Source organism: Aspergillus lentulus (genome assembly GCF_001445615.1).
Source record: "Aspergillus lentulus DNA, contig: Alt09, strain: IFM 54703, whole genome shotgun sequence".
In the NCBI taxonomy this organism is placed as follows: Eukaryota; Fungi; Ascomycota; class Eurotiomycetes; order Eurotiales; family Aspergillaceae; genus Aspergillus; species Aspergillus lentulus.
This window is the reverse complement of record NW_028322117.1, coordinates 3,253,302-3,264,577: the sequence shown is the minus strand read 5'-3', so window position 1 is coordinate 3,264,577 and position 11,276 is coordinate 3,253,302. Positions and strand designations below refer to the sequence as shown.

The 11,276-nt window shown below is 49.0% G+C and overlaps 6 protein-coding genes across 6 annotated transcripts; 4 read left to right on the top strand and 2 right to left on the bottom strand.

Moving 5' to 3' along the window:
* Positions 1-655: 655 nt before the first annotated feature.
* ALT_5899 (tripeptidyl aminopeptidase) lies at positions 656-1,871 on the top strand (the record flags this gene model as incomplete). Its single annotated transcript, XM_033564202.2, has 2 exons — positions 656-728; positions 796-1,871. The coding sequence occupies 2 exons, from the start codon at positions 656-658 to the stop codon at positions 1,869-1,871; spliced, it is 1,149 nt and encodes a 382-aa protein (XP_033420093.2).
* Positions 1,872-2,762: 891 nt separating this feature from the next.
* ALT_5898 (GNAT family N-acetyltransferase) lies at positions 2,763-3,356 on the bottom strand (the record flags this gene model as incomplete). Its single annotated transcript, XM_089599986.1, has 1 exon — positions 2,763-3,356. The coding sequence occupies one exon, from the start codon at positions 3,354-3,356 to the stop codon at positions 2,763-2,765; it is 594 nt and encodes a 197-aa protein (XP_089455863.1).
* Positions 3,357-5,562: 2,206 nt separating this feature from the next.
* On the top strand, positions 5,563-7,214 carry ALT_5897 (oxidoreductase AflX; the record flags this gene model as incomplete). Its single annotated transcript, XM_033560198.2, has 3 exons — positions 5,563-5,772; positions 5,898-6,041; positions 6,384-7,214. The coding sequence occupies 3 exons, from the start codon at positions 5,563-5,565 to the stop codon at positions 7,212-7,214; spliced, it is 1,185 nt and encodes a 394-aa protein (XP_033416089.2).
* A 196-nt stretch (positions 7,215-7,410) lies between these two features.
* On the top strand, positions 7,411-7,921 carry ALT_5896 (uncharacterized protein; the record flags this gene model as incomplete). The annotated part of the gene is made up of 2 exons (XM_033560197.2): positions 7,411-7,617; positions 7,673-7,921. The coding sequence occupies 2 exons, from the start codon at positions 7,411-7,413 to the stop codon at positions 7,919-7,921; spliced, it is 456 nt and encodes a 151-aa protein (XP_033416088.2).
* A 407-nt stretch (positions 7,922-8,328) lies between these two features.
* ALT_5895 (cytochrome P450) lies at positions 8,329-9,991 on the top strand (the record flags this gene model as incomplete). Its single annotated transcript, XM_033560196.2, has 3 exons — positions 8,329-8,528; positions 8,579-9,693; positions 9,768-9,991. 3 exons carry the CDS (start codon positions 8,329-8,331, stop codon positions 9,989-9,991), a joined length of 1,539 nt encoding a protein of 512 aa, XP_033416087.2.
* A 248-nt stretch (positions 9,992-10,239) lies between these two features.
* On the bottom strand, positions 10,240-11,112 carry ALT_5894 (SDR family NAD(P)-dependent oxidoreductase; the record flags this gene model as incomplete). The annotated part of the gene is made up of 1 exon (XM_033560195.2): positions 10,240-11,112. The coding sequence occupies one exon, from the start codon at positions 11,110-11,112 to the stop codon at positions 10,240-10,242; it is 873 nt and encodes a 290-aa protein (XP_033416086.2).
* Between the last annotated feature and the right edge of the window lie 164 nt (positions 11,113-11,276).

Below are 11,276 nucleotides of genomic sequence, written 5' to 3'. Positions count from 1 at the left end.
TCTGGATTATGCTATAATCTGGTCCACATGGTGACCTCACTTGAGATTCCGCAGTGAGTAAAGCCTCAGACCCACTTATACTCTGACAAGGTTAAGAGGTAAGAATTCATGCCCGCATCCTCCATAGCGAAACCTGATGGTGATAAAATATCGATTGGTCGGTTCGTACAAGCGGAGCATCCAGAGGTAGTGCCACAATAGGGGTTGTAAGTTGGCAGGGATGCTATTGCCTGAGGAGTGTAGCAATTGAATGAAATAAACTTCATTAAGAAGTCACCTAAGAAATTCAACTTGGTATAAATAGTTCCCAGATGTCGCAACTGTGCTGGCTATAATGGTGGTTTCTTGCAAGCTATATAACAGAAAGCTCAGTGAGAAACCTTCTGGGAATAACAATGACACGACGCCTGAATGCACTGATCCTTTTCCTGAGCTTGGGATGCAATGCCCATATTTGGCGTGATCCAGGCATAGTATATGGATTCAAAAATGTGATTTTACCTAACCACATTCTCTAATCTAAGGGTTAAAACTTCTCTAACTAGCCATCTAGATTGAGCCATCAGCCAACCTCATATGGACACCATGTTTCGATGACTTTACATGCTCTAGACTTCTGGTTCCTTTGGATTATTCAAACAAAAGTCTTGGCACGATGTCAATCGCCTTCATAAAACTGGCTGGGAAGAATGCCACCGCCGAGTCTCCAAGCATTGTAATCATGCCCGGTAAGATTTCGATATCAATCATACAAAGTTACCTGAAACTCGTATGACTGGACTGACACATTATCAGGGGGTCCAGGCGGTTCTGGTGTTGATCTCCTCCTCACATACCGTACTGTTGCAGGGCAAATGTTTGGAGAGCATTACAACTTCGTCTCCTTTGACCCTCGTGGTGTGAACAACAGCGATTTGCGCCTCGACTGCTTCTCAGGGAACTCAGAAGCAAGGTTGGCCTTCATTCAACTGCACAGTACAGGCGCTACCAACACCTCATCAACCTCGCTTGAAGAACAGTACTATTCAAGCTCTATTTACGGAGAGTGGTGCAATGATGCTGTCGACAATGAGTCATCCCATGATTACTATGTGACCACACCGGCGGTCGCCCATGATCTGCTCACATTTATAGAAGCTGAGGCCGAGGTGGCCGGTCAGTCACCAGCAGACGCCAAATTGTGGTGTTATGGCATTAGTTACGGCACTGTCATTGGCAGCACTTTCGCTTCCATGTTTCCTGAGCGAGTTGGGAGAATGATACTAGATGGTGTAGTGAACGCAGAGCAGTATTATAGCAATGAATGGAGGGACAATGTTGATCAAATGGACGAGGCCATGGAAAGATTCTCGAGCTTCTGCCATTCCGCAGGTCCTGGAAAGTGTTCCTTCTGGGGACCCACGCCAGCTAACATCACGGCTAGACTGGACGGCATCGTCCATCAGCTTCAGGACCATCCGGTTCCAATAAGCGGAGTCCGAAGTCAAGTCCTACCGACACTGGCCACCTATTCCGATCTGAAGGCTCTCTTCCTCACCACTATCTACACCCCACTGAAGAACTTCCCTGTCATGGCCGACATCCTACACCAGCTTGAGTGTGGGGACATGTCTGCGCTTGCAGGCATGTTTGACGGATTGAATTCTATATCCGACGCCCGTCTAGCCATTCAGTGCGCCGATTCGTATCGGAGAAACAGGCTTACTACCATGGAAGACTTTAAGAGTTACGTCGAGTACACGATCTCGAAGAGCAAGTACATCGGTGATATTTACCCCATCTACCAAGACAATATCTTGTGCAGATCATTCCGACCGAAATTGCCTGATAGCATGGTGGTTCAAGGTAAGCATCTCTCTCTCTCGCCCTAGTCTTTATCTTGAGAAAGGTAAATATACGTTTATTGGAAGCATAATCTGACCTGTTTTTGTTTATGCAGGCCCAATAAGTGGACTAGACAGGCCTACTTCCTTCCCAATCCTTTTTACAAGTAATACCATCGACCCTCTAACGCCCTTGAAATCGTACGTTTTGGCCAACTTGCCCCGCCATCTGGTATGTTGCTAATTGATTTGACCTCTTCGCAGGGCGCGCAACATGTCTTCTCAGTTTACCGGATCAGTACTCCTATTGCAAGAAGCTGTTGGTGTAAGTTGTTATCAAATCTCAATCATACAACCACCTCAAACAATAATTTAGGCTTACTCGTGGTATCTCCCTCTCGATGCAGCATACTGTCATTGAGCAGAGGGGGTCAGATTGTTACTTTCGACATGTTCAGGCATACCTTCAAGGCGTAGTTCCATCGTCCAACATGACATGCCCGCAACAGTACATACCTTTCAGAGATGGTCCTGTTTAAATGTTGTTCATGCCGCGGAGGAGGGATTCAGGATTGTGGACCTGGCGGTGCTATGCGTAGGACTAAGTTAGAGTTTGGATTGAAGGCCGGCGCACTGTTTTGAAAAGACATTGATCAATCGAGTCTTCACGAGGAGGCATTCATTAAACTACACCCTAAACCCCAACATCTTATATCACATCATCCATCCATTCATCCATCCATTCATCCATCCATTCATCCATCCATTCATCCATCCATTCATCCATCCATTCATCCATCCATTCATCCATCCATTCATCCGTCTATTTGTATTATATGATTGTTATGTACAATAATAGTGGATTACACAAGATTTTGTCAGAGCTGGCACTATATCATTTATGAAATATCTCCTGTTCTTCACATCACTATTCAGCTTTCAGGAGTCAGCAGCCTTCTTCACCTCCCACTCATGCGCCAAAATACCCATATAGAGTAAATCCCACCACCTCCCACCTTTCCACACACATTGCCTCTTCCGTCCCTCAGATACAAACCCAATTTTTTGGTACACTTTTTGTGCCCTCTCATTCCACTCAGAGACCATCAGCTCAATGCGGTGCAGGCCCGCAGTCAGGAAAGCCCAGTCCAGCATCCATGAGATAGCCTCAGACCCATACCCCTTGTCTTGGTACTGGCGCGCAATAGTGATCGCTAACTCGTGTGTGCGATTATGTGTGAAGCCAGGGAGTTGCTCTTTCAATGAGATCACACCAATTGCCTCGGGCACCTTATCAGAGCCCTCTTCGGGGATGATACATATCATGACTGACATGAATGCACCAGCAAGCCTTTCTCGCAACTCTTTCCGCTCCTTTGTGCTGAGCGGGCGTATGAGGGCGGTCGTGGCCATAGATCCGACTACGGGGTCGGCGTAGAGAGCTTGGAAGAATGCATCGTCTGCTGGGTTATCCTCTGGCGCACGATAAAGGAGACGCGCGGAGCGGTAAGGTTCCAACGGGAAGGAATCCATTGCGACCGTCTGGAGGAGCTGGTTGAACGCTGTGGATCAACTAGTGGAGACTCGATATCTTGAAGGTCATTCAGCAGAGCAACGCCAGATCATAGACACGGGCAAATTTCTCATCAGGGAACTCTCGTGCTGAGATCTCCGGAGAGCTAGTGTATTAGTGAGTCATCAGTAAATACGAACAAGATCGCTAAGCCTATTCTGAGTCAGGTCTTGAACTGAGACGACATTTGCGGGCGTGTTTCCACCTAGATTGGCTTACCCACCCCACCAATCCACACCACCCCACCCAATCCACGCTTTGGGTTGATAAGGGTTGATCCAACCCCCATGGATATAGGTTGAACCATTGGGTTCAATATAGGTGCACGTGATCTAGGGTCTCTTAAACTGATAAGCTTATCTAACTAGATCTAGGTCTAGGTAAGAATATATTTTTATATAGATAGATAGAGAATAGTCATATCTATCTATATATAAAATAAATATCAGGTTTACTAAGAAAAACCAGAGTTATAGTAGTTTTTAGATTTTAGAGGATGGTAGTTAGGGTAGCAGAGGTAAGATATATATATCTCTGCACCACCTTTTAGCCAAAGCTTAGGGGGCACCACTACTTCCCTATATAAGCTTATTTCAGCTTATATTATAGGTAATATATAATATTTAAACTAATTTATTAATATATTACTTATTAAATATATAGATATCCTAGTGGTGTGGCTAGAATACTAGAAAAATAGGGGGTAATCTGAATACTAAGGTCACCTGACTAGATAGTGTAGATATCTGGTGAGATACCCAATGGTTTACCCATAATCCACACGGGTCGGATCAGACACGCTGTGGATCAACCCATATCCACCCCAAAGCCAATCTAGTTCCACCTCTCATGCAAACCTTACCCGATTTATTGCGTGACAGAATGTCGCATCATGAGACATCTGTATAAGTACCAGGGAACCAATCAGGCAAATGGATCAAGAGCTAAAATCTGACTGCTTACTGGCTAGCTCTTTACTATTCTTTGCCTAGGCTAGCTCAACTTGCAAGAACATGGTTCAACTTATTCTTAAAACAGCAGCTGGATAGGAATAATTATTTCTATTACGGGTTAGTATAAAAGTGTGGTGCTTTGTATATATACACACATGTATACTCCGGAGTACGTGTATATTAACCTTGAATAATTATTTTCCCTCGAGAATAATTTTGAGTTTTTGCAGTAAAACCCACACCAAAACAGACTGGATCTGATTTGGTTCTGACTTCTAAATTTCAATTTAAATCGCAATGGTTTGGTGCCAACTGGTTTTAAGCTCGCCTGAACTCAGACTGAACGCAACTCTAGCTTGGACAATAGCGGCGAACTCTTCTTGAACCTGTCTGGCAACTTCATCAAACGCAAGAGGAGCAATGCTGGCCGTGAGCTTCAGCCTGATCCAGGCTACAGCACTCCCGCAGCGCGGCTCAGCATAATCAAGATGGAGGATGGCAGCAAGCACCTGGCTATTGCAGAGGATGGTGCGAACCCACTAAAAGCTAGTGATGAGATTTGGAGGTCGTTTAGTGCTAACTAATTTTAAACTTACCTGGACTTAGACTAAATGCAGCTCTATTAGTGAGTACTTCATCAAAACAGTTTCTAGTGGTTTAACTACTAACTCCCTGGATCTACCCCTGACCTGCCCAGTACAGGTTCAAATCCAGAAACTAAACCTCACCACTATGAGTTCAGCGAAGGTTGGATTCGAGTCATTCGACATTGGTGGTTTGGTTATGCGACTCTACCAAAAGGTAAGAAATGAGTAGAAATTCAGAGAACTATAATCCCTAGAGAGTGAGAAACCAATAGGATCTAAACCACTAGTTTTCCCCGTCAGCATAAATGATTGGTAGGAGCTTACTTTTTATTCCTAGGGGACAAGCTAGCCCATCAAAATCCAGGCCTAATCCAGTTTCCAGCTCCCTCCAGCCCTGTTTGAATCTTCGGGTCAATTGCAATCAATTCGCCCGGCATGATCGCTCCTTTCGCCCGCCACCCGCCGCCAACAGACACTACTTCTGAGTATGCTCACCTCAATATCCCGAGCAGCGTAAATACTCCCTGGCAGAGAAGCGCAAAGCACAGTAATTCTCTAGGCCTTGAAGCTTAATATAAAAAACATAATCATCCTGTGATCCTCCCACCCAGTATCAAGCCGCAAAAATGCCCGCCTCAGCCGACATCCAGGCCGCCACACTGAACAAGTTCCTGGCAGCATGGCGGGAGGGTAGTGCGCCGGATACAATGGCTCTTTGGTCCGATGACTTCAAGCAACGATTACTCCCCCTGTCGCTGGGAGAAAGCTCATTCCGGTCGCGTGATCAGGCCGCTTTCTTTTACCCCGTGCTCGTGGAGAATTTGAGGAATTGGGAGGTAAGATTGTGTTTTTTCCCACGGATTGGCGTATCCTACTCGTTGCTTGTATCGGAAGATTTCATCCCCCTCCTTTCTTGCACCCGAACACTGGCAAGGGAAAGGAAAAGCTTACGATCCAGTAGCTTCATATCAAGGAAATTGTGCACGACTCTGCTAGGGGCACAGCGGCGGTTTATGCGACTTCGCAAGCTGATACGCCCTTTCCGGGCGAGAAGTGGACCAACGAATACGCGCTCTTTCTGTCTTTCTCTGAAGATGGGACCAAGGTCAGTAGACTGGAGGAAATGATGGATTCAGCCTTCTATCAAAGTTTTGTCCCTAAGTTCCAGAGGTACTTGATGGGGCTTGGCGACGTGAAGAAGTAGATTCATCAGTTTTGTTTGCCGCGAGATGCCTGCTGTCTGAGGAGTCATGGAGAAAGGATGCCAGGGGAATCTGTCCAATAAGTTTAGCCCATGCATGTATATCGGCATATAGGGGAATGATCCCGCCAGAGCAATGGTCCAAGACTGGGACCTGGAATGGTCTCCCAATTGATCACTGTAAACAAATATCCCATACTAAGAGGCCTATATAGATAGCTCATTCACGCTCCATGCGCCGACTAGGCCATCTTGTCCCATCTCCCAGCTGCCAGAATGATGTTCCCCAGAACCTACGCCGTCCTTGGCTCAACAGGCAACTGCGGCACAGCGCTCATTGAGAATTTGCTCAAGATGCCTGATGCTCGGATTCACGCCTACTGTCGCAACCGACGAAAGCTCCTGCAGATACTCCCTGACATTAAAGAATCTGACAGGGTTAGCATCTTCGAAGGCAACATCCAGGATGGCGAACTTCTACAGTCATGCCTGCGCAACTGCCATGCCGTCTTCCTTGTGGTCTCGACAAACGATAACATCCCCGGTTGCCATCTTGCACAGGACACCGCCACCGCCGTAATCCAAGCGCTTCAGGATCTCAAACGCACCAACCCCGCGTCCACCGTCATGCCTAAACTGGTGCTTCTTTCATCCGCTACGACTGACAGCCATCTCTCTCGTGACGTCCCATCCCTCCTACGGTTCATCCTCCACCGGTCTGCGTCATACGTCTACGAAGACTTAGTGGTCACGGAGAAGCTGCTCCATGCGCAGAAAGACTGGCTGACCAGTATATTCATTAAACCGGGTGCCTTGTCGGTCGACATTCAGCGGGGTCATGCGCTGAGCCGGACGGACCAAGATGGCCCTCTGTCATATCTCGACCTAGCGGCCGCCATGATTGAGGCGGCCGACGAGGAAACGGGCTGTTACGACATGCAGAGTCTGGGCGTCGTCAATACAAATGGTAGGGCGAAGTTCCCTGCGGGTACCCCGTTGTGCATCCTGGTTGGTCTGCTGAGGCATTATTTTCCTTTTCTGCACCCGTACCTGCCGATGAACACGGGGCCGCGGTGAGATTACTATCCAATCGGATAATTCAGGAAGACTGGAAAGCCGCGACGACAGAGGGCACGGTCTGTTTCGCCCGAGCCTTGTGAGTGAAAACTTTATTGCAAGTATATAAAACAATAAAAACATACTTTCTATTCATGATGATCCATCTGCCGGACTTCGTATCTAATCTCTTTGATCGTCCATATCCCGTATAGCCATGCCTGCACCAGCTGAAGTCCAAGCGGCAACCCTGGAGAGATTTATCCAAGGATGGGCCGGATGGACCCCAGACGGTTTTCTCGCCAACTGGTCCGAAGATTGCACGCAGAAAACACTGCCTTTCAACTCACAGGTGCCAGTCCGCACCCGCTCAGACACTGAGCAGCTTTTTCCGGTTCTCATGTCCCTAATGACCAATTTCAGCGTGAGGAATGAAGCCTCTGTTGTCCGAAATCAGCAGCTAATGCCAGATGACCCAGCTGGATATCCATAACGTTGTCCATGACGCACCGCAGGGCAAGGCCGTCATTTACGCCCTCACCAAGGCGGACACACCATTTGGGCCGTATAGAAATGAGCATGCGCTCTTTTTATGGTTCAATGAAATCGGCGACCGGGTGCAGAAGATTGAAGAGATGTTCGATGCGGTTGTAATGAAGGAGTTTCTACCAAAACTGGACAAGTATGTGGCTGAGAACAAAATGCAGCTGGGAGCGAAGTTTAGTTAGAATGATGTGTGCATTGATTACAACAGAGTGAGGAATGACAGCTGAGGTTTTGAATTTTGAATATGATCCTACGCTTTGTATAACCAATCTGGACGTGATTAGTGTAATTCTAAGAGTAGTTTGATACACAGTATCCCGGATAATACCTCAGTGACCTTTGTTACTGTGTGGGAATCTGTTGTAAGATCGGGCCTAGCCTATCCGATTAACGCGAATCCACCGAGACGCCGATTGTACCTCCCTGTTCGCGCTGACCAGGACTTGCTTACGTTCAGTAAATCAATTCCCCGAGTGCCGCTTACTTACTAGACTCAAGTCTACAAGGAGTGAACGGCTTTTTGAATTATATAAAGCTAGTCTTGTCAATCCTCTGTCCTCTACTTGCCACACTGCACTTACCTGCCGCGATGGACTTCCAGATCATTTCCAGGTTTACAGACGGAGGAGACTTCCAGTGGGCGAAGTTTGGAACCGCTGCCTTTCTAGCTGTCCTCCTCAGTGCCTTGGCTTTCCTTTCCTATACCCCGCGAGTTCACCAAAAGTCTCCTGCATTTACTTCTCACAAGTTACCGTTCATCGGCTCGTTGGGATTTACTACCGAGCAATGGTGAGTAGAAGTCCTTTACCTCGACTGGCCGGCACTAACAGGAAGGCCAGGAATTGGTGGAAAAGTGCCACAGCCGAGTCGAAAACCGGCAATTTTAGCTTCTGGCTGGGGCAACGCCATGTGGTTGGAGTGACGGGCGAGGCTGCCCGCAAGATGTTCTTCACCCACGAGGCGTTGGACTTCGTCAGCGGGGCGCTGATCAGACCGATCAACATTCATTTTTGGCCTCCGATCCACGACATCTTCAAGCCTGACGTCAAAAGCAGAAGTAAAAATACTTACTTTCTCCGGCGCCTGTATGAGTTGCAGAGCACCGAGCAGCTCAATCACTACCTACCCCAGTTACTGAAGGATGCGCGTGTAGGGATGGCGGGCCTCTCCCGTGTGACGAAGCCATCCGTGTCTTGCTGGGAGACTGTCTTCGCGCAGGACGTTCGCCTGCTATGCACCGATGAGATCTTCGATGATCCCAAGCTGCTCGCAACATTTGGACGCCACGTGGAGACTCTTCTCTTTACGTTCAGCCATTACAATGTCTGCTTCCCCTGGCTGCCCTCGCCTTCGTACTACAAGCGCCGCCAGGCGCGGTACGCCCTTTACGACCTCATGAAGGACATTGTAAACAAGCGACTGAAGAACGGTCCCCGGCGGCCGAACGACCCCGTCCAAATCCTGCTCGACTACAACGACAACGTGGACCACATCATTGAGTTCTTCATCAGCCTGCTCTTCATTGCTCCGGCGAATTCCCGCATCATCGGCGGCCAGATGCTCAACATCATGTCCATTTACCGGGACTGGCAGGAGAAGGTCTATGCGGACATCAAGGCCGCGGCAGCGGCGCATTCCCCGGACAAGAACGCGCCGCTGGTGGACCAGCTCGCCTTTATCCCCCTGCATGCCTGGGAAAACTCTTTCCCGTCGATCGACCTCTGCCTCCAGGAAACGATCCGCATGTGGACATCCTTCTCTATGGCCCGGTTGAACGTTTCACCTAACCCCATCCCAATCCCGGGAAGCGATGAGGTCATCCCGGGTAACACATTTGTCTGCTATAACTCGACCGAAGTCAATTTCAGCGACACGCTGTACCCCGACCCGAAGAAATTCGACCCGTCACGGTTTTTGGACGGGCGAGAAGAGTTCCGGAATGAGGCCTATGGATGTGAGTGACTGTCCTGCTATTGGTCTTTGGAATTACCCCGGTCTATAAGGCGATGCTGACAGATCGATTTGTAGTCCTCGGTTGGGGCCGAGGGCGTCACCCTTGCCCAGGGATGCGCTGGGCGAAGCTGCAGCAAAACATCATTATTGCCTATGCCGTCGCCATGTACGATTGGAGCAGTTGCGATGAGACCGGGAAGCCTACTCCCCAGGCCGTGCATGTCAAGGAGTTAAATGCCACGCGTGGGACTGTCTTACCCACTGCTTACTGCAAATTGGTTCCAAGGGAAAAGGTGTAGTCTCCATGCCTTAGAGGAAGATTTGGGTATTATTGGGTGAATTGTTGGGGGTGCCGGCTGGGGTGAGAGGATAGTAGATGGACTACTTGTTGTTGGCTCTCAGTATGTTTAGATTGATCATATATTCCTGCATATTTTTTGTCCTTTTTCTGTATGAACGAGTATACTCCTTCGAACACGGAACAGTGAGAGAAGAGACAGTGCATTATCATCCATACCGACAAACATCCTACGAATCTCTATTCTAACTAAAGAACCAGCCCAATTGTGAGGAACCCCCTATCTTGCAGAACCCTCTCCTTTAATCCAATAAGTTCGTCAACATCCCAGTTTGCCCAGAGATGCCGTCCATGCAAAAAGGAGCTCTGCGGCCCGGCCAGCCAAACCGCGAAATCCCCCGGCAGCGCCAGATCGTCCCATTTGTGCTCATCCTTCGTAAAGTGTTGCGCCACGGCAGGCGTGTAGAATGCCCCCGGGTGAAACGAGAAGATCCGCACAGGATTGCCGTCCGGCTCCTGCTCCTGCTCCACGGCGAAATGTTGTAAAACTTGTGCGACAGCTGCCTTACTGGATCCATATCCCACCCGGCGCGTGGTGTGCACCTGCGCCGCGGCGGAGGAGATGTTGATGATCGTCTTTTGACCCGAGGCTGGAAGGGGCGTCTCGAGGTAAGCCTTAGTGAGGTTGAAGGCAGCGATGACATTGGTGTCGAATGCGTCTCGGAGCTCTTGTTCGGTGATGGCCGTTGCCTTCTCGCGTCGGTGGACGACCGCGACGCCGAGAACCAAGATGTCGACGGGGCCTAGCTCTTGCAAGATTTCGGTCATGCGGATGCTGTCTGTGACAGAGGCCTGGAAGAGTACGACCCGGACGGACGGATAGGCAGCTTCGAGGGCGGCTTTGGCTTGTTCCTGTGGACTGCCAGACCGCGAGACAATGGCGATGCAGGCGACGCCTGCTGCAGCGAAGGCCTTGGCGATGCTAAAGCCGACACCGCTTGCGCCGCCTGTTATGAGTACTACCTTGCCTTGACCATCGAAGCCGTGGTACTTGGCAATACGATCGTAGGTTTCGGAGTGGTATATTTTGGTTGGGCGGGGCTGGGCTTCGAATAGAGACATCTTGTCGTGTATGGTTGTCCTTGTTGATGCGAAGCAGGTGAGAATGTCAAACCTGGATTCAGGTGTCAGTATAGTTCCTTCTTCAGAGACATGCTCTCAGTCTGCTGGGTTTCGGGGGGTTGCGGGGCATTCGGGTGGTTTCTCAAATATGCCCCGCTGTTTTA